Here is a 22,527-nt window from a genome sequence, read left to right on the forward strand (position 1 = left end):
GACACACTTCATTCATGGCGCAAGTGTCCAATCAGAGGGCAGATATCGATCGCCGTCTGGATGCTTTTAATTCATGCGTTGTTTACTCGCTGAGGATGCGGACGGAGGTCTCCTCACTCTGAATGTGTTTATTACTGCATATTTATAAGAGTACTAGTAAATGGTTGGACACATTCATCAAAGTAACATATATGTTGAAACGATTTTTAATCCTTGAATATAAAAATTGTGTTTTTTTAACTTTGGCCATTTCATGTACCAGGTGTTAGTTTTTAATAAGCAAATAGATTTAAACTCTAAACTCTTGTCATTGATTAAATAATTTATTCAGGACCAGCTTGTGCTCAGTCTTTTATTGTCATGTGTGAAACAGAAGCAAGTTCTCCAAACGATGCCCTTTATTTTTGCAGCTAATTTGCAATACCTGAATCTTTAAACTACAAGTATACAAAAACAGATATTCAACAACCATGGATGAGTTCCTTTATTCATGAATACCATAACAGTTCGAGCAATAGGAGTAATGGTCTATAAAAGGCATGCAAGGATATCTCTTAACAAATCTTTAGTGGTTCCAATACTAGAAATCTCAAACTACACTTCAAAAATGTTCTTGTATGATTAAAAACAAGGGAAAAGAACAGAATTGTAAAAAAATAACGTGGAAACAAACCTTTTCTGGCCTTACAGACATAAAAGAATCAGAGACAAGGCTTCATATTTGATACTGGGAATATAAAACAAATATAAAATAAAAGCATTCCCTAAATTAAAAAAAATATTTATATCATGCTCATCTTTTTTTTAAAAAAAAAGAAAGAAAAATATAGCAATTAAAAATACAAAATAGAATTTGCTTTCTTAACACATTCAGTGTGGAATGATTTTGATAAATAAATAAAAATGTAGTTCGTCACGGCCCACTCCCTGAACTATTCTATACAATTTGCAACTATATATTCAACACCCATGTACCAAATTCGTCTTCTGATAGACCTCAAATGATACAAGGACCCATTTCTTTTTTCTGTTCTATTTTGGCCATTTTCCAAGCTTACAGTATAAAATACCAGCCTGTTCGCAATGCCTTCAAATCATATGTCCAATATTTGTATTATATTGCATGATCGTCTTTCTGCTTTGCATTAAAAATTTAAATAAAAGACCTAAGATCAAATACTTCTTTGTGGGTCTTACTGGTTCTGAAAAGGATCTGATGTAATAGCCCAATTCTTCTTTATTAAAGAGCAAAATTTTAAGAAACAAGAGCTTTTGGGGTTCTCAAATTGCAGAGGAGAAACCAAATTTATGCCAGAATCTCGGTCATAAAAATAACTCATAATTAATTATCAGAGCTGAGTTTCACTTGATATATTAACATGCAACCAAATGTATAAATCTTGCCATGTCTGGCTGAATCTCATGAATGAATGTCATACTACACCCCAAAATCAAGAGATAAACAATAAGAAAATCATATTTTGTGTAAAGAAATGTAATTTTGCATTGTGAATATTTCATGACAATTAAATGAATTTCAACTCCCAAATACTCATTATCGTAATCATCACGATGTTCTACTTTTTTCCGTTTCATCCTTTCCAGACCCTTATTATGCAGCTCTCTGGAATACTCGATTCTGATTGGTCAATGGCGCCATCTAGCGGTCTGATATTTCTCAGTAACAACTGCACATCCACGTATCAGACCGCTCATACGAGTATTGTGAGTCGTCTCTCCTGCTTCTCAGATCACTGTGCAATCTCTACAAGTAAACTAATAAAATGATTTTAACACAAATCAATGTTTTATGTGCATTTATTTGTTTATTTGGCAAGTAGTCTTGTAACAAGCGGGATAATGAGGAGTGAGATGGTCATTAATTACTAAATAAATACCAACAGAACTCACAAACCGGAGGAGAAATTCAGCTGTTCAGTGATTTATTTCTTCTTACATAATTTCAACTCAAATCAATATTTTATCTTCATGTATTTATGTATTTGCTTAGTAGTTTGTAATATGTGGGATAATGTTCAGTCAGCTGGATGTTATTGCAAAATAAACCCCTTCAGGGTGATGCAAGAGTCCTCCCTTACAAACACTTGACTATTTAAACAAAGTATCATTTTTATTTTTTGGCATCATAAAAATAAGGCCTTTTTGTCTTAAACTGGTGCTAAAAATAAGCCTTATTTGCTTTATGGAAAATATATTTATTTTTATATTATTACAAATATATATTATTAACAATTTATTATATTGATTTTGGCATGAAATATGATGCGGAAATGTTCTTGATGGGTTTCGTGAGATTTACTAGTCTAGAATGTGTTTGAAGAATTAAGTTGCTTAAGGTGTTTTGTGAATGTACTGAATGGGCGATTAAACTGGGGTTTAGCTTATGGTTCCTCAATTTCCTGGAACTCTCTTTTAGGTGGGATGGCTCCATGGTACCAGGAACAGCTGCCATCATTCCTCTTAACGCAGGTGTAGTACTTCGCCTGGTTACCCTGATGGGTGCCCTCCAGCACCCAGTCAATCCAAAGACACCCGGCGGTTTCATTAATGGAACAGGGGATTGATTGACATGGGACGATCTGCATAAAGACAAAAGACCAGACAGAAGAGAAAAGCTGTGAGAAGGAGCAAACAGAAGAGGCACGGGAGAAAAACTACAGGGAAATTATTCATAAGTTGTGTCAACAACATTGTCAACATTACAGTCAATTCAAAGTAGCCAAAAACTACTTTTTTTTGTGTTTCCCAGAAGAAAGAAAGTCACCCAAGTTTGCAAAGACGTAAGAGTGATTAAACGATGACCGAATGAATGAAGATCTAATAATCACACAGTAAAAAACACAGTTTTATTTAGCATTAGATTACTTTTCTAATGTTTTGATATTATTTTATATAAATCTATCATTTTTCAAATGTTTAATTTATTCTGTTACTGAAAACTTAAATCACTGTTTAATCTGTCCTCGATTTAATTACTGGGTCTTGAATAATTACTTCAATGTTTCTTTTGTAAATGTGGCTTCAAGCTTTTAAAGCATATTTGCTTATTTATTTACCAGTGCAACACCAAGTTAACATAGAACTGTTTATGAAGCTTTTTTCCTCTTGTTTTGCTTTTTATTTCACTTTTACCATTTAGAAAATGAACGGGCTAAATCCTTTTTGTATGCTCTAAATTGTTTTTACCTTTTTAACAGGATTTATTTATTTATTTATTTATTGCAATAATAACACAGTGCTGTTTAGTATATAATGTGTTAGTTGCATCCACTTGAGGATTTAGGACTTTTTGATACATATTTTTGATTTACAACTTCCATTTCTTTATGTTTATTGCTTTTTTCAAATGAACAGAAGCAAAGAACATTTTGTTAGAACCTTTATCCAATTACATGTAACTTTGTTTAATAGCCTTATCCTCAGGTTTTGTAAATCACTGAAATATTTTTATTCTTCAAAATCGTGAAAGAATCGTGATCCTTTTTTCTTCAAAATCAAGAAAGAATCGTGATCCTTATTCTTCAAAATCGTGAAAGAATCGTGATCCTTTTTTCTTCAAAATCAAGAAAGAATCGTGATCCTTATTCTTCAAAATCAAGATAGAATCGTGTTCCTTATTCTTCAAAATCGAGAAAGAATCGGGATCCTTATTTTTCTAAATCGAGAAAGAATCGGGATCCTTATTCTTCTAAATCGAGAAAGAATCGGGATCCTTATTCTTCTAAATCGAGAAAGAATCGTGATCCTTATTCTTCAAAATCGAGAAAGAATCGGGATCCTTTTTTCTTTAAAATCGAGAAAGAATCGTGATCCTTTTTTCTTCAAAATCAAGAAAGAATCGTGATCCTTATTCTTCAAAATCAAGAAAGAATCGTGATCCTTATTCTTCAAAATCGAGAAAGAATCGGGATCCTTATTTTTCTAAATCGAGAAAGAATCGGGATCCTTATTCTTCTAAATCGAGAAAGAATCGTGATCCTTATTCTTCAAAATCGAGAAAGAATCGGGATCCTTTTTTCTTTAAAATCGAGAAAGAATCGGGATCCTTTTTTCTTTAAAATCGAGAAAGAATCGTGATCATTATTCTTAAAATCGAGAAAGAATCGTGATCCTTTTTCTTCAAAATCGAGAAAGAAACTCTTTATTCTTCTAAATCGAGAAAGAATCGGGATCTTTATTCTAAGCAAAAAAAATTTGATTCTAAATTCATCCAGAATCGTGCAGCTCTAGTATATACTGAAGTGAACTGAAGTATAATTACTCAAGTATTTTAAACGCCTGGAAAAGTGAAAGAAATAGTCATACCTTGCACTCGCATCCCATCTGGTAGCGCTCACCCAAATTCTTTTTCTGTGTTAGACTGAGTGACTCCCAAGATTCAATGTAGTCACAAAGATTTACACCCAATGTGCCATTTGAATCCAGATTACCTGTACGGAGCAATGAGAATGAGATTCTACTGTATGGAGAAACAAACGTAGGAGCTTTTTCTGGATACTATTCTCTATTTTAAGTGTATTCCTTCTTTACCTGTGATCAGGTATTCCTTTTTGCCATCGCTCTCAAGATTGACCCCACACAATGAGGAGGGGCCGGTGAAGATGGCATCAATCTGTTGATCGGGGCCCTTAAACATCTAGTGAAAGAAGATGGTGTGAAGAGGTCAATAAATAGTACACTCATGACTTCCGAGCCATATATAATGGTAAACGTATGCTGCGTTCACATCATGTTGGAATTACCGCAATTACGAGTTTCCAACATGTAAAACAATCCAAATGAAAGCTGCTTCAGCAGTTAAAAGTAGTTAGGTAGATAATTCGATGAATTCACAGTAGCCCCAAAAAGTATTTGGACACTTTAAGCCATACTTCACAATGTCTAAAGGTCATTGCACTAGGTACAAAATATCAACGCAAATGGCATCTACAAACAAATGATGCTAAAGCTTTCTTTAGAAAAGAAATGCACTTTTAAACTGTACATATTACTTAAAAAAAACCTAACAAATTACATTTTCTGAGATGTTTTACCTGAAAAGTATGCTTCTATCTTCCTTTACAATAAACAGCACTTGGTTTGATGTTTTGCTGATCTGATGCAATGGCATTCAGACATAAAAGTAGCTTACGTGCATATGGATTCATTTTGGCATCAAGAACATGGCATTATAAACAAATATTTGACAGCTTGGAGTCATATTATAATTATGGAAATTCTGACACAATGTGAACGCAGCAATAGTTTGGAGATATAAACATGAGCTTTAAGGAAACAAACTAAATCAGTACTGGCTTGAAATCTGTGGATAACAACATGAAGAATGTTCTCCACCAACCTTTGTCTGTTTGATATCATATTTGATCATCTTGATTAGGTTGCCATCAGTGTCAGTGCCAGCCACCATCTGCTGGTGTCCGATGACTGTGGCTCTGATGACTGAAGGGGGGAAAAAAGCACTTTAAAGTTTTCAAATCGAAATGTTTCAGGCACTTCATTTACAGTAAAGTGGGGCATTCTGAAGAAAGGGTGAAACTGAAGAATAAATTCTGCTTGAAGAAAAGATCATTTCTAGGTCACAAAATATTAGTGTTAGTTTACAGTATATTCCTGGCTACTAGTTGCAGGACTTCCACAGTATATTTGTCAGTAGTATTTCTACAATTGAATACAATTAATAGACAACATAGGTCCAGGACATTACTGTAATGTAGCCTTGCTGTGTTGTAGAATCACAATGACCGTCTGTATTTTTCTTATCTACAGTGTTTGTTAATTGTCACTATAGTTAAGTTTTATAAGCGGAGTTTTGATATCTGTGCGTGCCTTGCTGACAATTTTTTCCTAAAAGTTCATGAGAGATCAAACCAATTACATCATAGACTTGCATTGCAAAAATCCCTCCTTCATTCTACATTTAAAATGACAGTATTTCTTTACTTTCAATTACATTATACAATGTAGTCTACACATCATAACCAGACATAAAGTCAACCTTCAAATTGAACTGAATCATTCCATTTGCAACAAATTGTGTTTTAACCACAATTGCACCAGCTGGAAGAACATTAATAAGAAATAGTTCTAAAACAGTTAAAAAGGTCAAAGTTCCCATCCAAAGGGAACACTAAAACACCATAATGGTGACTTCAAATGAAACACAGTTATCCTTCAATGCAGTACGATATTATAATTTACTTTTTCACAGTAATTTGTTGCGTTATGATAGAAAATGACCAAGCTTGCATTGATTTTACAGTAACATTTTATTGTAAAAATTACTGTGAAACCTTAAACAAAATCCTGGCAATTTTTTACAGCGTATGAAAGATCAGGTTTCCAGAAAAGATGCTCTTTGGAACGTTCTTAAATCATGCCGTAAACATAGATCATCAAGTTTTGCACAAACGTATGGAGTCCATGCCAGTTCAAACACATGCTGCATTAAAGAAAATGGGAAGTGGGAATTACTGCAATTTATGAGTTTCTGACTTGTAAAGCATGTTCACATATTTGTAGCACTTGCAAAGTTAGAAACCCATAATTAAAAAAAAGCTACAACTTCTCCCACTTGACCGTTGCGATGTCATGTTAAGACAACCAAAAAGGCTGCGGCTTCGACAGTAAAGCGGGAACGTTGCGTTGCATTGCAGGTAGGTCAAGGCACAGGTATCACACACAGGATGTGTCCTTGCGGTACAAGTTACAGTCCGAAATTGTGAATCTTGTCACTATACACGAAAATGTTACAAAGCTTTTATTGTACTTCAGCAATGAGTTAAGGGTCGTTGATGAGTTTGCAGTATAGAGTTTGAAATTGATGTAACTGTGCAAACTGAACGATTAGAAATGACAATGGTTATTATGCAATTTCTCTATATCTTGCCTTGAATAGGTTTCATTCAAGCTGTCAAACCACAAAATACATACTTGTAACTTAAAATGCTAAATGAAAGATAAATATACAAAATATATCATCCAGTGATGGCTAAATATTATTAAATAATCTTTGTTCTTTGATAATGATTTGGGTCAAATTTAATGGAAAAAAATGTGAGGGGCGCTTCATGGCTCTGTATAATTTTGAGCAGCCTCTGCAGTCATAGCGGAGTTGTTGGCATCGGTGTGCGCATCTTCATTGAAAACACTTTATTCGAAATGAGCCGTGTCGTCCAGCAGACGAATCCAGTGTACGACCCCATTTAGTTAAGTACCAACCTCTACACATAGTGCCATTTCATATGCCATTTTATTATAGCAAGTGTTACCTGTTGCACTTTATTTGTCCTTCAATATCTTGTGCGAGATTACAGCATTAAAATGACAGTGGTCTTGAAGTATTTTGACACTTATGGACAGTTAAGCCACACTTAAAAATGCAATTTCTGAACTTCTCTTTCAAATTGTTGGGCGGATAATATAATTTGCATTTACAATTTTTTTTAAATAGAAGCATGTTCACCAATGGTCTCAGATCAGGAAACGAGGACATAGCAATCGAAGCAAGACGGATTTGTAAAATGAAATGTCCTTCTCACTGAAGCATACCTTCAAAGCGCCATCTCTTGATTAATTGACAGTTTAATAATAAATCCAAATTATTCAAGATGTTAATATGTGTCAATTATGGTTTAATTAAACCGCAAAAGTGAAACGTGAATTAAAACTCTTGTGTCAGATGTGAAGGGGAGGAGAATTTATGCAGGGGTCAGGTGCTTCGACCAAAAAATCTTCTGCATAGGATGCTCCCTATGATTCTTCGCTCAAGCGTCATTGGTGAGCGTCCTCCATCCTTGGTCCTCGCCTCAATGTGGTGCATTTAGGGAATCGATACGTCCTTCACGAATGTTTTCTTAAAAATCGTTGTAAATAACATCTTAAAGTTAGGATATCCTCACATTTGTCTTAAATTCTAAAAGGTAAGATGTTTAATGAATTGACTGGGTTTTTCATGTTGAGTCTGAAGTCACAGTGGGCTGTTTACGTAGAAATGTGATTTTAGACCAAAAAATTGTTATGACTGTTTTGTGTTTAATTATATTTTTATTTTCAGCTTTCAAACCATGTAAATGTTATCACCAAATCCAAACAATAACTGTTGATTTGAAGCTTATTGGTGACCAATCATGCTAATGGATGCGATGCATATAGCGCTCTCGCTATATGTCGTTCATAGGAGCTATTTCTCATTCATAGAAACAAAATAATTACAAAATTTGAATATTTTGTATATGAAAATATTTCATGAAATATTGAAATAGCCTATTTAGTTATTTTTCAAATAATTCGCAAGTATGTTTAATGGAGTAAAGATTTTTTTCAACATAGTATTTCTAAACGTAAGTTTATTTAGGCAACTTAGAGTGTTTATAATACAAATAGAAACAAAATTATAACCAAGAATAATAAAATCTACAAGTCAAAATGATTATCCCTCTGATGTTAATGGTCAATAGTGTATCCCTTTTGCTTGATAACAGCCTTTAGTCATTTGTTGTAGATCTCAAGAAGTTTTAGGCATTTCTCCTGAGTCGCCGCACCCCATTCCTCATCAAATCTCTCAAGCTCCTCCAGATTTGTTGGTCTCCTAACATTTATTAATGCAATTGCAATATCAACTATGATATCAATTGTGAACAATTATGCATGTGTATTAATCATGCAGCCCTAATGGTTTCTTAATCTTTTTGTAGGACACTGATTCATTTGCGGTTTCCTTCAGTCTGGCCCACAGATTTTCTATGGGATTCAAGTCTGTTCACTTTGCTCATTTGGAGGTAGTTCTTCACCAGAAGTGAGGTATGCTTTGGGTCGTTATCATGCTGGAAGACGAAATGTCGACCCAAACCAAGTTTTGTTACAGATTGCCTGAGGTTGTCTTTCAAAATCTTCTCGTAGTCTTCCTTTCCCAGTTCCAGACGCACTGAAACATCCCCACAGCATTATACTCCCACTGCCATGTTTCACTGTGGGAACGGTGTTCTTTGGGTTGAGCGCCTCTCCCTTCTTTCTCCAAAAATATGCAACATCTCTATGGCCAAAGAGCTCTAGTTTTGTCTCATCTGACTAAAGGACATATTTCCAATATGCATAATTTTTCTCTAGGTTGTCCTTGGCAAACTTCAGTCTAGCTTGGAAGTGTTTCTTTTTCAGAAGAGTTTTTCTTGGTCTGCAACCTCGCAGTCCATTCCTGTGCAGGGCTCTAGTGACTGTCTTCACTGAGACATCAATCCCAGACTTGGCAAAATCATTTGCTAGTGTCTTGGCAGTTGTTCTTGGGTCTTTAGAAACCTCTCTCACCAGTTTTCTTTCCAAAGTTTTTGAAATCTTTCGTTCTCCACTGTGTGGTCTCTTCAAACTTCTTGATAATATTTCTCACGGCAGTTCTTGACACATGAAAATGTTTTGATAAACGTGTATATCCTTCTCCCTCTTTGTGAGCATTAACAATTATTTTTCTCAAGTCTAAACAAATGTATTTTGTCTTTGCCATGATGACAGTTTTATATTACTTCACTAGTTGTTTTGCAAGATACTAATCCTCAGTTTAAAGTGCAACTTAAAGGCTTGGGGGATTAATTAGGCGAGTCATTAGATACAATGGTTGGGTCCGTAGCCAATCAAACAGATCATTTCTTAAGGGGGCTAATAATATTGACCTTAGCAGTTTTTTTTTTTATTTTTTATAATTATTCTATCCAGGCAAAATTGAAATAAATAAGGCTTTCTCCAGAGGAAAAATATAATAAGAAATACTGTGTTAAATTCCCCTTGCTTTGTTAAACATCACTTGGGAAATATTTGAAAAAGAATTGAAATTTCATAGGGGGGCTAATAATTTTGTCTTCAAGTGAAACACTGTGGATTCTATGATTAAATTGGCCTGATTGAATGCAAAGCTCTAAATAACTACAGGAACCATTAAATGAGACAATTAAATAAACTAGATTTTACAGATTTGTTGAATTTTGGTAAACACCTACCTTACCATGATTCTTAACGGCTTATCCAGTGTGTGCAAGTGTTGTGTGAATATCGGTTTACGTTTTGACGTCAAAAACAGAGAATAAACCAATTTAATTTTAACAAAATGTTTTGATTTTTGGTACATTACGAATATGGCCCCACATAAAATTAAATGTTAATGTAAACTCTACTAACATTTATTATTGCAATTACAATATCAACTATGATATCAATTGTGAACAATTATGCATGTGTATTAATCATGCAGCCCTAATGGTTTCCTAATCTTTTTGTAGGACACTGATTCATTTGTAGTTTCCTTCACTTCCTTTTCCTTAATCAACAAATATGCCATATCATTTTTTGGCATTACTAATTGTTGAAACCCTTCTTTATCATTGTACATTTGTTGAATGTTAAATCACAAAACCAATAAGTATTATGTGTGTTTCAAACATGCAGCCAATATCATGGTGACGCATCCCAGTATGTGGATGGCAATTCCAGTGGTGGAATCAGATGTATTTTTTTCAATGGGTCACTGAATGTATAGGTGGGTGTGCAGTGACTGTAGCTGACCCCAGTGACCCTAGTCTCACCATCCTAAGTCATGTAATATCCTTTTACTAACGACAGAGAAAACCACAATATGTTGTTTGCATGTGGCAATACTTTCTCAATGTTTTACATTTTTTTAAATCAGACTGTTGAAAGAGGTCTTGCAGGGCTGCAGCAACGAACAATGGAAAATGCATAGATCATGTAATGGCAGGTTATAGCAGGGACACTGAAGGTCAGAGGGTCGGTGGTGAGACAGGTTACACACAATGACAATATAAAACTAAAGTTAGTCTGGAGAATCTTCTCTTCAACCACACCACAAATTTCCACTCTTCAGTCTTTCTATATTCAGTATTTTTATATCCTATATCTATATTGCATATTTCATGGTAAGTGGTAATAAAAATAGGTATGCATGTATTATTCAAAGTGCTCAGTATTCACAGATTTATTAGATATTGAAAAACAACATATCTTTATAGTGGATAGCCTGAGTTAAAGGAATATTTCAACCCCAAATGAACATGTGCTGATACTTTACTCACCCTCAGGCCATCCAAGATGTATTTGACCTAATTTCTTAATCAGAACAGGATTTAAGATTTTTAGGAAAATGATCCCAGGTTTTTAGCTCCATCAAATGCAAGTGAATGGACACAATTTCTGACGGTCCAAAAAGCACACTTAGTCAGCATCAAAGTAATCCACATGACTCCAGTCAATGTAGTAATGTCTTCTGAAGTTAATTGATATGTTTGTGTGAAAAACAAATTGCTAATTACATTTTTTTAACTTTAAATCTGCGCTTCCGCCAGTTCTCTGTAGCTGTTTGAATTGACCTAACTCTCGCATGAAGTATGTTCCTCTGTGGTAAACAGAGTGGAACACCAGCGTGATGACGTCACGCGAAAGTGACGTGAGGCATTCAATGTTTACAGGAAGCGATTTTTAAGGTTAATACAATTTTAATTAGCGATTCGTTTTTCACATATCTGTATCGATTCACTTCAGAAGACATTACTTGATCGCCGGGAGTCGTGTGGATTACTTTGATGCTGACTAAGTGTGCTTTTTGGACCGTTAAATATTGATGTCCATTCACTTGCATTGATGAAGCTAAAAACCTGGGATACTTTCCTAAAAATCTTATATTCTGTTCTGATGAAGATAGAAGGTCATATACATCTTGGATGGCCTGAGGTTGAGTAACTTATCAGCTAATTTTAATTTTAATTTGGGTGAATTATTCCTTTAAGATTATTTTGCAAACAAAATCACTATGCACATTCAGGCTAAATGCAACACAATTTTAAATAATAATAATAAAAACTAAAACTGATTATTGTACTTTACAGCTTTCAAAGACAAGCATGTCCTGTCCAAGGATCCTTGTCAGCATATGTTTTTATGCCATCAGAGCCTTAGCCTAAATACTTTTGAGTTAAGTACATGTATAATATATATATATATATATATATATATATATATATATATATATATATATATATATATATATATATGATTAATTAGGCAAGATGATAATGTCATAGGCTACCTCCCAATGTAAACATGCAGAACCTTTAGGCAAATTTTGCGCATATTTTAAGGAATAAACCTCTCTTTGGACAAGACCTTTAAAAAGTCGTTTTACCCATATTTTTATGTCTTTTTAATATATTGGTATTGTGAATATTAACACTCATTTGCGCACAAGTAAAAAGTGTTTTCATCGGCAAACAAGTGCATTATTATAATATAGACATGGAGTTATGAATATGAAACAGTTAAAGGCATGGAATCTTACCGACATCCGCATTGCAATAGGCCTGCTGAGGATGTGCAGACGAACAGCTGCAGGCTTCAGCAAACTCTCGCGCTCCACACAACACGAGCAGCAGCAGACAAACACTGGACGACCGCATCATCTCCATCGAGGAACACTTCAAAACAAAACTGCTGAAAGTAACAAGAGCGTGAATTTCCTATATCAAGTTGCTTCCAAAGACAAGCTGATTTTGAAAAGCTAACTGACTCCAAACACTGTTAAAAATATTGACAAGAGAGAGTGCTGACCTGGTGCAAATGCTGTAACGTCAGAATACGGAGCGAATCTTCTGTCAGGAGTACAACGGCTCTCAGTCTGAATGTCTCTGTGCTTTATTGACGGCTGAGCTCCGCCCATTTGTGGTCTACATGTGCCTTTTGACTCATGTCCTCAGTGTGCTTTTTGATATTTTTTTTTTTTTACGTTAGAGTGACTCATTGTGAAATATAATAGTCTATGTTGGGTAACACGGTGCCTCTGACGTTCAGTGCCCATTGACCTGACCCTTTATTAAACCCAGTTTACTGAAATCTAGCAGCATTGCTAATGATTGAGCAATATGCATCACATTTAACAAGGTTTATTCACCAATAATATAGATCTATAATTATTGAGCCATTTCTTATCTATAGGTCTGTTTTAACATCAGAATCATTTCTTGAGAGGGGTTCACAGCATTTTTAAAGCATTCAAAGTATTTATACATTATATATTAAAACGGGTGAGATCAGATCTAAATGTATCACTTCCTAAAAGGTTTAATCACCTATATTTGACATTTATTATCGGGACTAGTTGGAGTCCTGGAATGGACAGGGCTGGAATGTAACTTTTTTTATGTTCATTTTTACGTTCGCCATAAGATTTGGGTTCTCTTGCAATAAATGTACTATTGTTTTACTACAGTAACTATATTTTTATCATGATATTCATAGTGAAACCATAGTAACAATACAGGGAAACTAAAACAATGGTTATAAAATAATAATTTTGTGGTTACTATGGTTTTACTAAAAATACCATTGTTTAACCAAAGTATTTATAGTAAAACTATAACCACAAGATTAACAATGGTGATTCTGTAATAAAACCATGGTTATGGATACAGTACCGTATAAAAACCATGGTTTTCGCTAAAGAGAATTTGGGTACTTTATATAGTTACTACAATATTACTATAGTAAAACCATTGGTGCTGCCAAAAACATGGTCAGCCTACAATCAAGGTTACTACAATATTACTATACTGCCCTACAAAGCAAAAAGGCAGTAACTACGCAGAGTGCAGAACTGAGAAAAATGACTTTAAAGTTATCCTGTCATCCAGCCTAAGTAGTTGTAGGTAGATTATTGGACATGTGGCTGTTTTGTTACTTTATATTAGCTTATTCTTTGTACATATCAATCCTCATATTTAATTTGATATTTTACCACTATTTTGCAGTTAATGTATTCTTGCTTTGTATTACTTACCAAAAACGTGGCACCATACCAAGGAAAAAGGCAGTAACTACAGATTCTCCAAAAACAATTTTGCCACAACTTGGGCTCTGGGTGTGTTAGATACACTGTATTTGAAATAATTGGAACCATTTGTTTTCCTGAACATGGATATACCAAACCCAAACTAATTTGACCATTTTAGGTCAATATTTTCCACCCGGAAGCTGTTTTGATGCTGAAACGGCTGCTTAAAGTCTCACATTGCTAAGCTGTATCAAGGCCCAAATTGGGACAATTTATTTTGAATAGGACCACATGCTTTTCTAGTTATTGAATATTTTTCCACTGCTGGTTGGATTATAACTTTGTGACATGAACAACAAAATGATGACATGGCATCGGCGATGATGTGAAGTTACAGAGGATAAAGTTACAGCTAGGAGCAGGGAGGATCAGGGGCAGGTAAGCAAAGCTATTTAAAACATCGCCTGTCAATTAGCATAATGCTATCTGAATGGACCTCTGAGAGGAAGTCCTGCCCTGGTGGCTGACAGGTGTTTATATTGTGATAGCCTAGCCTCTAAATGTTTAATTTGTCACTGTTACTTACCATTCTCCGGGTATTTTCTTTTCAATGCCAGTTCGACCATCTTCTTTCCCCAGCTTTGTGCCATCTCAAACAAAATTTGTGTGAAGTTAGAAGGGTGAAATCGCAAATGTTAAAACCGTCCCGTGAGGATGCCGCGAAGTCAGCTGTGTGTGTTCACCATGGAAACAGTAACTTCACTGCGCAGCAACACGGTTATTTTTTGTTAGGTAAAACATAACAAGAATACTGTAATGGATGTTACTGTACTCATGCTTTGTTTCACTAGGGCTTTTTGCAGTTACTGTACAAACGACTACCATTTTTCTCCAAAACGACACACATTTGAGATAAGATGTTTTGTCACATAACAAAGGATGCCTTGAATGTCATGAAAATGATAATAACTCATTTTTGACCAAAAATGCAGTTACTGCCTTTTTGTTTTGTAGGGCAGTATAGTAAAGTCATGGTTTCTAATTCTGCACAATTGTAAACTTGAATAAACTTTAGTCACTAAAATAGCTGGAATTGATGATTTTAGCTTATTCTTTAAAAATAAGTCCACAGAAAAAGTATTTGTGGACCAGTGATTGTCTTAACTTTTTCACCCCTCTCATGAGTTTACATCCCTATAATTTGTTGTGGAATTGGAAGAACAAATCTACAAATTAGAAAAGAAGCAAATGTGTTGTTTTTTCATTCCCCGTTTAGCGCTCTTGCCACCTGTGACTTGCAGGTGGAAAGACACCTGCCGACCTATGTGACTTGTTTTTTTGTTTCATTTTTTTTTCATAGCCGAATTTCAAACATTACAAGTAAACACTCTAATAAGACACACAGAAAACATGGACAAGTTCTTGAAAAGGAAAAATATTGAAGATGGTTAGCCTATGTGGGATAGTGGTGTGCCGTAGAATTTTTAAGTTGTGAAAAGTGTGCCGTGGCAAAAAAAGAGTTGGCAAACACTGCCTTAGACAACAGTTTTGCATTCTCAATAAGTTTTGGGTTCCCTTTCAATACAATTACCATGGTTTTACTACAGTAATCATATTTTAACCATGATATTCGTAGTGAAACCATAGTATATATGTATATATATATATATATATATATATATATATATATATATATATATATATATATATGTATGTGTGTGTGTGTGTGTGTGTGTGTGTGTGTGTGTGTGTGTGTGTGTGTGTGTATTTATTTATTCTTTACGTTAACAGGCAACAGAATGACTCGTTGTGATTTTATGCAATATAATAGTCTATGTTGTGTAACATGGTGCCTCTGACGTTCAGTGCCCATTGACCTGACCCTTTATTAAACCCAGTTCACTGAAATCTAGCAGCATTGCTAATGATTGAGCAATATGCATCACAATAATTGACACATTCAAAATGTGCCCATCTTCTGCAAATGTCACAGCACAACACCAACTCCTACACAAACTATGATTAAGCCAAAAAACTATAAAAACATTTATCTTCTGAATCCCATCTGGCTAAGCGAGAACGTGATCACAGTCGAGTGAAAACTAGAGTGAACATCAGCAGGGCATTTGATTCCTGGAGGGACCTTCATTCGGTTTTGTGGATCAAAACTGACCCTGAATTGGTGTTCTTCTTATTGGACATGTAAACTTACATAACAGCAAACCATGTGAAATATAGTGTCATAAGGATTGATCTGTGTCATTTTAGACAAACTACAGTAATACATGAAATTAATGCTAAACAATGTTCAAGGTCATGCAAAAATCTCCATTCATTAGTGTAACATAAATTGGTTATACAGAAAATATATATTCTATTATTATAAAACAACAGTGCATCAATTTATCAAAATGACAGTTGTGATAGAATCACATCAATACTGAATTGTGTTTGTTGTAAAACAAGCATGTGTCATTTTAATTATGGTAACTCATCTGTCATCATGATGTCTGATGAATCAAGTTCAGTCTCTTTGTTTTAGTTGATACTCGTGTCCCTATGGAGTGTGTGTCATTAAATTAATAACAAGGGTTTCTGAATCTAACATACTGCACCTTTAACTACGAGTTCCAAACCAATATTCAGATTTGACAACTCTGTAGTTTATTCAGTCAGACTTACTTTATCTCACTGCCGTTTCCTGTATTTTGTAGATGAAAAATATGTTTAACATTTTGACATTTGAAAAAAAACTAGATTTAAGGTGTTCTGGATGTTTTTTTGTTTTGTTTGTTACATATTGCTATGTGGTTTCTAGGGTGTTCTAGGGGGCGCCAAAGTGATGACGTGATGTGAAGTGATCAAATGAAGGTTTTGAAGGTGTATTTTAGGATTTAATGAGTAAAGTGTACCTCCTTAATCGAAAACTTCAACCTAAACCTATCTGATATTACCCTAAAAGGAAATGAGACATGAAAAGCACATTTACTGAGGCAACCACGTCTCCTCGAGTCAGTCTCTTTTCACGTGTCAGCTTGTGAGTCCATACCATGCCAGCACTCCATGAGGTGACCTACCACGGAAGCTAATCACATTTGAGTGTGTAAATGCCGGTCTGTCAAGCTTTAAAATGAATAATATTACAAAGGATGCGTAAGAGTAGAAGTGTTTTGACATCATAACTTAGCAGTATCTGAGAAACAGTGTGAGAAATACGTGTGTGTAAAGTTATAATCAACCGTTTTAGTAGTGATTTGTGTGAAAGTGAATAAAACGCACAGTTGTTGTAGCACCTCTAGTGTTAATTTCACCAGATAACTGATGAAACCATTTTGATTTGCAAAAATGTTGTTATAATAACGTCAATTCTGCGAGACTATGTTGGTGGCACAACATGTGCAGGACAAGGTCCATGCCAGTAATCGTGCTTCAAATCGTGTTCACACCAAGGATACTGCAGACCTCAAGATTTATAGTGAAAAAGGAGTAACATTATGGTCTGTTCTCACCCAAAACCAATCGGATCACTTCATTAGATATGGATTAAACTATATGAGTCGTATGGATTATCTTTATGCTGCCTTAATGTCGTACTTGGATCTTGAAAGTGTCAAACCCCATTGACTATCATTGTGTGGACAAACAGTCATCATATCTCCTTTAAAATATCTTCATCTGTGTTCCGCAGAAGTCATACACATCTGGGATGGCGTAAGATGGAGTAAATGATGAGAGAATTATAATTTTTTGGGTGAACTATTTCTTTAATGATACTCTACACATATGGGGATAAACTCCTTAAACCTCACTGTTGTGGAATAATTACAGGCTTCTTAAGACAGCAAAACACAAAAGCTTTTGGGTTAAATGGAAGGAAAGATACCTAGAGATTGTGGCGTATGGGGGCCTGAACCATAAATTATTCAAGCTGACCATTTATCCTTTCACAAAACTGCCCACATCTGGTTTACTTCCCGCCAAGCTCACAAGAGGACCTGACTTCTGAAATCAAGGGAGGATTCACGTCACCCCTGCTGCTTATACAAACAGAGTACATTGTTGAGGAATGTATTGCATGCCCAAAGGAGAGCATCTGTGAGCGCACATGTGAGTTATGACTTACAGGAAAAGAAATCAGTGAAAGTGTTATACAGTTGTTATGAGAGTGATGAGTAATGTGCAAAACATGAGCAGGATTGTATATGTAGTGACCTTTTCAACAACATCCATTATACCATTGCATGCCACAATCCTTTTGCTCTTTGCAATATTTCCAAATTTCCTTTAGTTCTTTCTGTTTATGTGTTGCGATGGTAAAAACAGTGCAGCAGTTTTCTGACTAAATCGTAATTACATTACAGTAACTAATTACTTTGTAATCAGATTATACACAAACGGCTAAGAGGAACTATAGCTCCTCATGTGCTAAAGTGGTAAAAAGTCGTAGTTCAGAGTAAAATGACCTCAAACAGTCTTTATTCCTGCAGTGTGAAAGGGCCTAATCTAGCCCATTTATTTAGCAACATGATCACATGGGAAGTCGGCATATTGTTGCAGAAAGTTCCGGTACCCTCGGATTGGTCACATTATGCTGAATCACCGGCAAGTGGCATCTTGTATCAGATATTTTTGCATCGACTTTGTTTACCTTCCTCTGTTGCGCGACTGAAAGCACATTGCATCGGCTTCATGGGAGACTCGTGTTTGTATCCCACATTGAAACCAGGAAGTACTCGCATTCGCTTAAGCAGTGACTAGCTTGATTCAGAGGTTGCATTTTTCCCTCTAACATTACATTTTTACTCCACTGATGGTTAAGTTTAGGACTGGATTTTGGTGGGTTCAGTATTCAAAACATGCATTTCTCTTCACTGTATTACAGCCTGTACAGCTGTAAACAACTCGTTTCACAACTCGCTTTTGGCGCCCCTCTGTGGACATTGGATAAAAGTTTCCCCAGAGTGTGCATAGATGCAGTCTTGACAACGGTTGACTGCTTTGCAGATCCTTAAATATAAGACTTATTTTGGTAGCAGCATAATTCCCATTCTAAACGTTTCACCAGTCTATATACTATACTATATAAAGATTTCCCGCTCACAGTCTGAAATAAGATTACGCATCTCTATGAATCAACAGTCCAAACTTTTGTCTTTACTGAAGGATCTCCTTGTATGGAAGATTTAATTGTAACTTGCCCAAAACCTCTGAGAAAAGAGTGGGCAATAAACAAAGAGGAGTGTGGAGTCAGACAATTAAAAAGCATGAAGGGGAAATGACAAAAGCAACTCAACATGGCACACCACAGCCTGATGAATAAAGCAGAGGTTTCTGTACGTGGGTGAAGTGTGCCACCACCCTGCCCAAATAGCCCCTCTCTTTCTGATGTGGCAGGGACAGTTTAGAGGAGTGTGGCTGGGATGTTCATTCCCTATAATCTCTGATGGCTGAACCATTCCAGGCCTCTGATATCACAGAGAGCACATGGCAGATTAGTATTCCAGGAATTCCAGCTAATATTTTCCTACTGAAACTATTTAAATGTTGAGTAGATATTTAAAAATAAATACAGAACACATACTGTACATAAAATAGATTAAAAGTAAATGTACTTTTCCATTAAAGGGCAGGAATTTCCCCATGGATTTGATTTTCTGGGGCATTTTGTACTTTTATAAGAGCATATTTTGTTCCAAACATAAAAAATATGTTTAGTGTTATCCTTTCTTTTCATGTCTATCTATCAGTCAGGGCCGTTTCCAGCTATAAGTGATATAAGTGGCCACTTAGGGCCCCCGAGCCACCAATGGCCCCCACACAGCAAGGCCGTTTTTAAAATTAAATGTTTTTGTTTTTTAAATATTCTAAAAGCTGTGCGTTAGACTGCTGTTTTGGCTCAATTAGACAGTTATAGGGGTCCCCCTAGTGGCCTGAGAGGGAAGGGAGTGTTGGGGAGGTGTATGGGGCAACTCACTTTTGGCGCTCACAGTCCATAAAACGTATTTACTTTAATCGATCTGTAACGTTAAAAGATCTTTCACTGATTACAAATATTACAAAATTCAGAACAATCTTCCTCTGATTTGCAGAAACATTTGATAAAATAACAATAATAAATATACTGCTACGTGATAATGCATAATAATTATTATTTTTTAAATAATGTACTTTCAGTTATGATGAATTGTTGAATTGAATGTGTTTTTACGAGGGCTGTCGATTAATTCAGTGCGATTAATTTGACAAAAAATAGCGTGTTAAAATATATATATATATATATATATATATATATATATATATATATATATATATATATATATATATATATTTTTATATTTAAAGATAGCTATGTATAATTATATATTGATATAAATATGTATAAGCTTTATATATTGAATTATTGTTATATGAGGGGCTTTCTCATCAAATATTTCAATATGTGATTAATCGAGATTATACTACAGGGCTGTTGAATGCTTGATTCTGATTGGTTGAGAACGTTCTAAGGTGTGCAATTATTTTCAGGGAAACGTACGGCTAAAGTAGTTCCAGGCAGGTCTTGACCGCATTACAGTTCCATATCACAGTTCCATATCACTCAACTGTAATAACGGAAAATAGGATACAATTCATAACAAGAAGTGACAGCGACAAATCCACTTCAACTTCAAGAGGAAAACAAATGACAGACTATTTTGATTTTCCGGAAGTAAATTTTAATATTTATGGTGAACATAAACATTTTAACAACTGGGTGACCGCAGTATTGGATAGCTCAGATGAAAAAACAAATAAACGGAAGAGGACATCAAAGGCAGCCGGCAACAACAAAAGACATAAAACAATCAGCGAAGAACAGCTAGACCGACTCGAGGGCGAAAAACATGAAGAAAACACCAAAAAACAACAGCTTGGGCTGTCAATGTGTTTAACGTGCAGTTTAATTTTAATAAATAAATTCGTTTGAATTAACGAATGAATTATAACGTATGAATTAATAAATAAATTAAATAATATGACGCACATGATTTTCTGTCTCATTATTACAACCTCTGTCTCTCTAATAACTACACTAATAACTGCATTAGTCTGCTGTCAGTGGCTCAAACCTCCGTTACTAACTCTAAAATGACGTTTTGGAATTAGCAACGGAGGCATGGGATTAGATGCGTAAGAAATTAGTCCTACATACAAGAGTGTTTTAATGACAAAAACTTGACAAACGTCTAGAATCACATCATCTGAACAATGTTTCGAGGTGTGGTAACTGTAGTGTAAGCGGAATAATTGACTCCGGGCCGTTGAATTATTAGAAAAATAATGCACACCCGAGGTGTAACGGCCACTCCGCTTCGCGTCGTGACCGCATTACCACCCCGGGTGTGCATTATTTTTTTAATAATTCAACGGCCCGTCGTCAATTATTCCTTACTTAATTAATTGGGACACCATGTAATTAATTCGATTGAAAATTGTAATCGATTGACAGCCCTAGTTTTTACTAGTATATACGTTTTTACCACATACATTTTACCCCAGATGGCTCAACTTACTACCCATTGGGTAGTATTTCTTCACTTAGATGATAACTTAACTAAAACCTGCCTCATATTAGACCACTTTCACTCTTTGTCTTTTTTTCATGTCTGGTTTTTGTTTTACTTTTCTTTGAGAAGTTTTTTAAAGCATACACAGATGCATTATTCTATGATACAATTTCACCACACACTGTATTTTTAAATAACATATTTTTAGATATGATTCAAGCAATAAAATGTATAGTGTAGGGAAAGTTAACAATATTGTACAAATACAGCCTTCTGGCAATAGTGAGCATGTAGTCATGCCATACTCTAGCTGTCAGTGTTTTATCACATTCTCTTAATGAAGAACAATGCCATTTCATATTATCCAGACAGCAAAAGTGACATCACTGAGGAAAGAACAGAATTGTGCAACTGGGGTGTGAGTGTGGTTTAATACTTTTGAGGGTTGCATGGCATTGCTTTTCAAGACTTTGGTGAGACGCAGTACTTGTCCTAACACAATAAACAATCATTTGATGTATTTCTCAGACCTAGCTTATCCAAACAACATTAGTCACTTTCTTTGTAGTTCACGTTTGACAAAATCTCTTTTGAATCAAACAAATATTGAAATTTAATCAGAAATGTGTCATGAGGAGTAATCCACATCCTTTGTGTTTAACAAGAAATTATCTTAACTGTGTGGTCTTTTACAGGAAATATATTTTCTTTGTCAGAGGACCACTTAAATACGTGGGCTGCTGTTCATAAACTAGTCTAGACTCGCAGACTTAGCATTCAAACCAAGACTATTAGACATGTTTTCTTGTATTGCTATTTTAAATGACTGGGAATATTAGAGTGAGTGTGCTCACTGGTATTTTACTTACTGAGGTTGATCAGTCATGATTCAATGCCCTACAGAAGGTTGTTGCATGTGTTATCAGAGGTTTGATCAAATACAACTAAAGGATTTTCCTTAAGATTATCATAAATCAAAATCAAACATTGTAAATGAAGATTAAACATGATTTGGAAACTGTTTTTGAATTGGCTAGACAGAACTGAAGTAAAACGCAATAACCATCCTCAAGTGGTCACATATACTGTGGACGCACAACAAATCTAAAGCTGTATTCATCTGGACAGGGGTTCGGCAAG

The 22,527-nt window shown here is 35.1% G+C and overlaps 1 protein-coding gene and 1 pseudogene across 2 annotated transcripts; one reads left to right on the forward strand and one right to left on the reverse strand.

Moving 5' to 3' along the window:
* Window positions 1-22,527, forward strand: part of LOC127647503 (gastrula zinc finger protein XlCGF58.1-like) — a 172,934-nt pseudogene that overhangs the window by 66,979 nt on the left and 83,428 nt on the right.
* On the reverse strand, window positions 346-12,719 carry LOC127647432 (metalloproteinase inhibitor 2-like). 2 transcript variants are annotated; one of them, XM_052131664.1, is made up of 6 exons: window positions 12,622-12,719; window positions 12,353-12,501; window positions 5,360-5,460; window positions 4,552-4,657; window positions 4,327-4,451; window positions 346-2,600 (listed from the first exon to the last, which is right to left on the reverse strand). In XM_052131664.1, the coding sequence occupies exons 2-6, from the start codon at window positions 12,477-12,479 to the stop codon at window positions 2,403-2,405; spliced, it is 657 nt and encodes a 218-aa protein (XP_051987624.1). In that variant the 5' UTR covers window positions 12,480-12,501; window positions 12,622-12,719; the 3' UTR covers window positions 346-2,402. The 2 variants fall into 2 exon arrangements, with proteins under 2 accessions (XP_051987624.1, XP_051987623.1); XM_052131663.1 differs by having other exon boundaries at window positions 12,353-12,504.

Source organism: Xyrauchen texanus, chromosome 8 (genome assembly GCF_025860055.1).
Source record: "Xyrauchen texanus isolate HMW12.3.18 chromosome 8, RBS_HiC_50CHRs, whole genome shotgun sequence".
Lineage (NCBI taxonomy): Eukaryota > Metazoa > Chordata > Actinopteri > Cypriniformes > Catostomidae > Xyrauchen > Xyrauchen texanus.

Excerpts from the sequence above, each read along its gene's own strand:
- LOC127647432 (XM_052131664.1), bottom strand. The coding sequence starts at position 12,479 with ATGGAGATGATGCGGTCGTCCAGTGTTTGTCTGCTGCTGCTCGTGTTG. Across the intron at positions 5,461-12,352 it reads CTATTGCAATGCGGATGTCG|TCATCAGAGCCACAGTCATC; the intron begins GTAAGATTCCAT and ends TCCCCCCTTCAG. Across the intron at positions 4,452-4,551 it reads AAAGGAATACCTGATCACAG|GTAATCTGGATTCAAATGGC; the intron begins GTAAAGAAGGAA and ends TGCTCCGTACAG.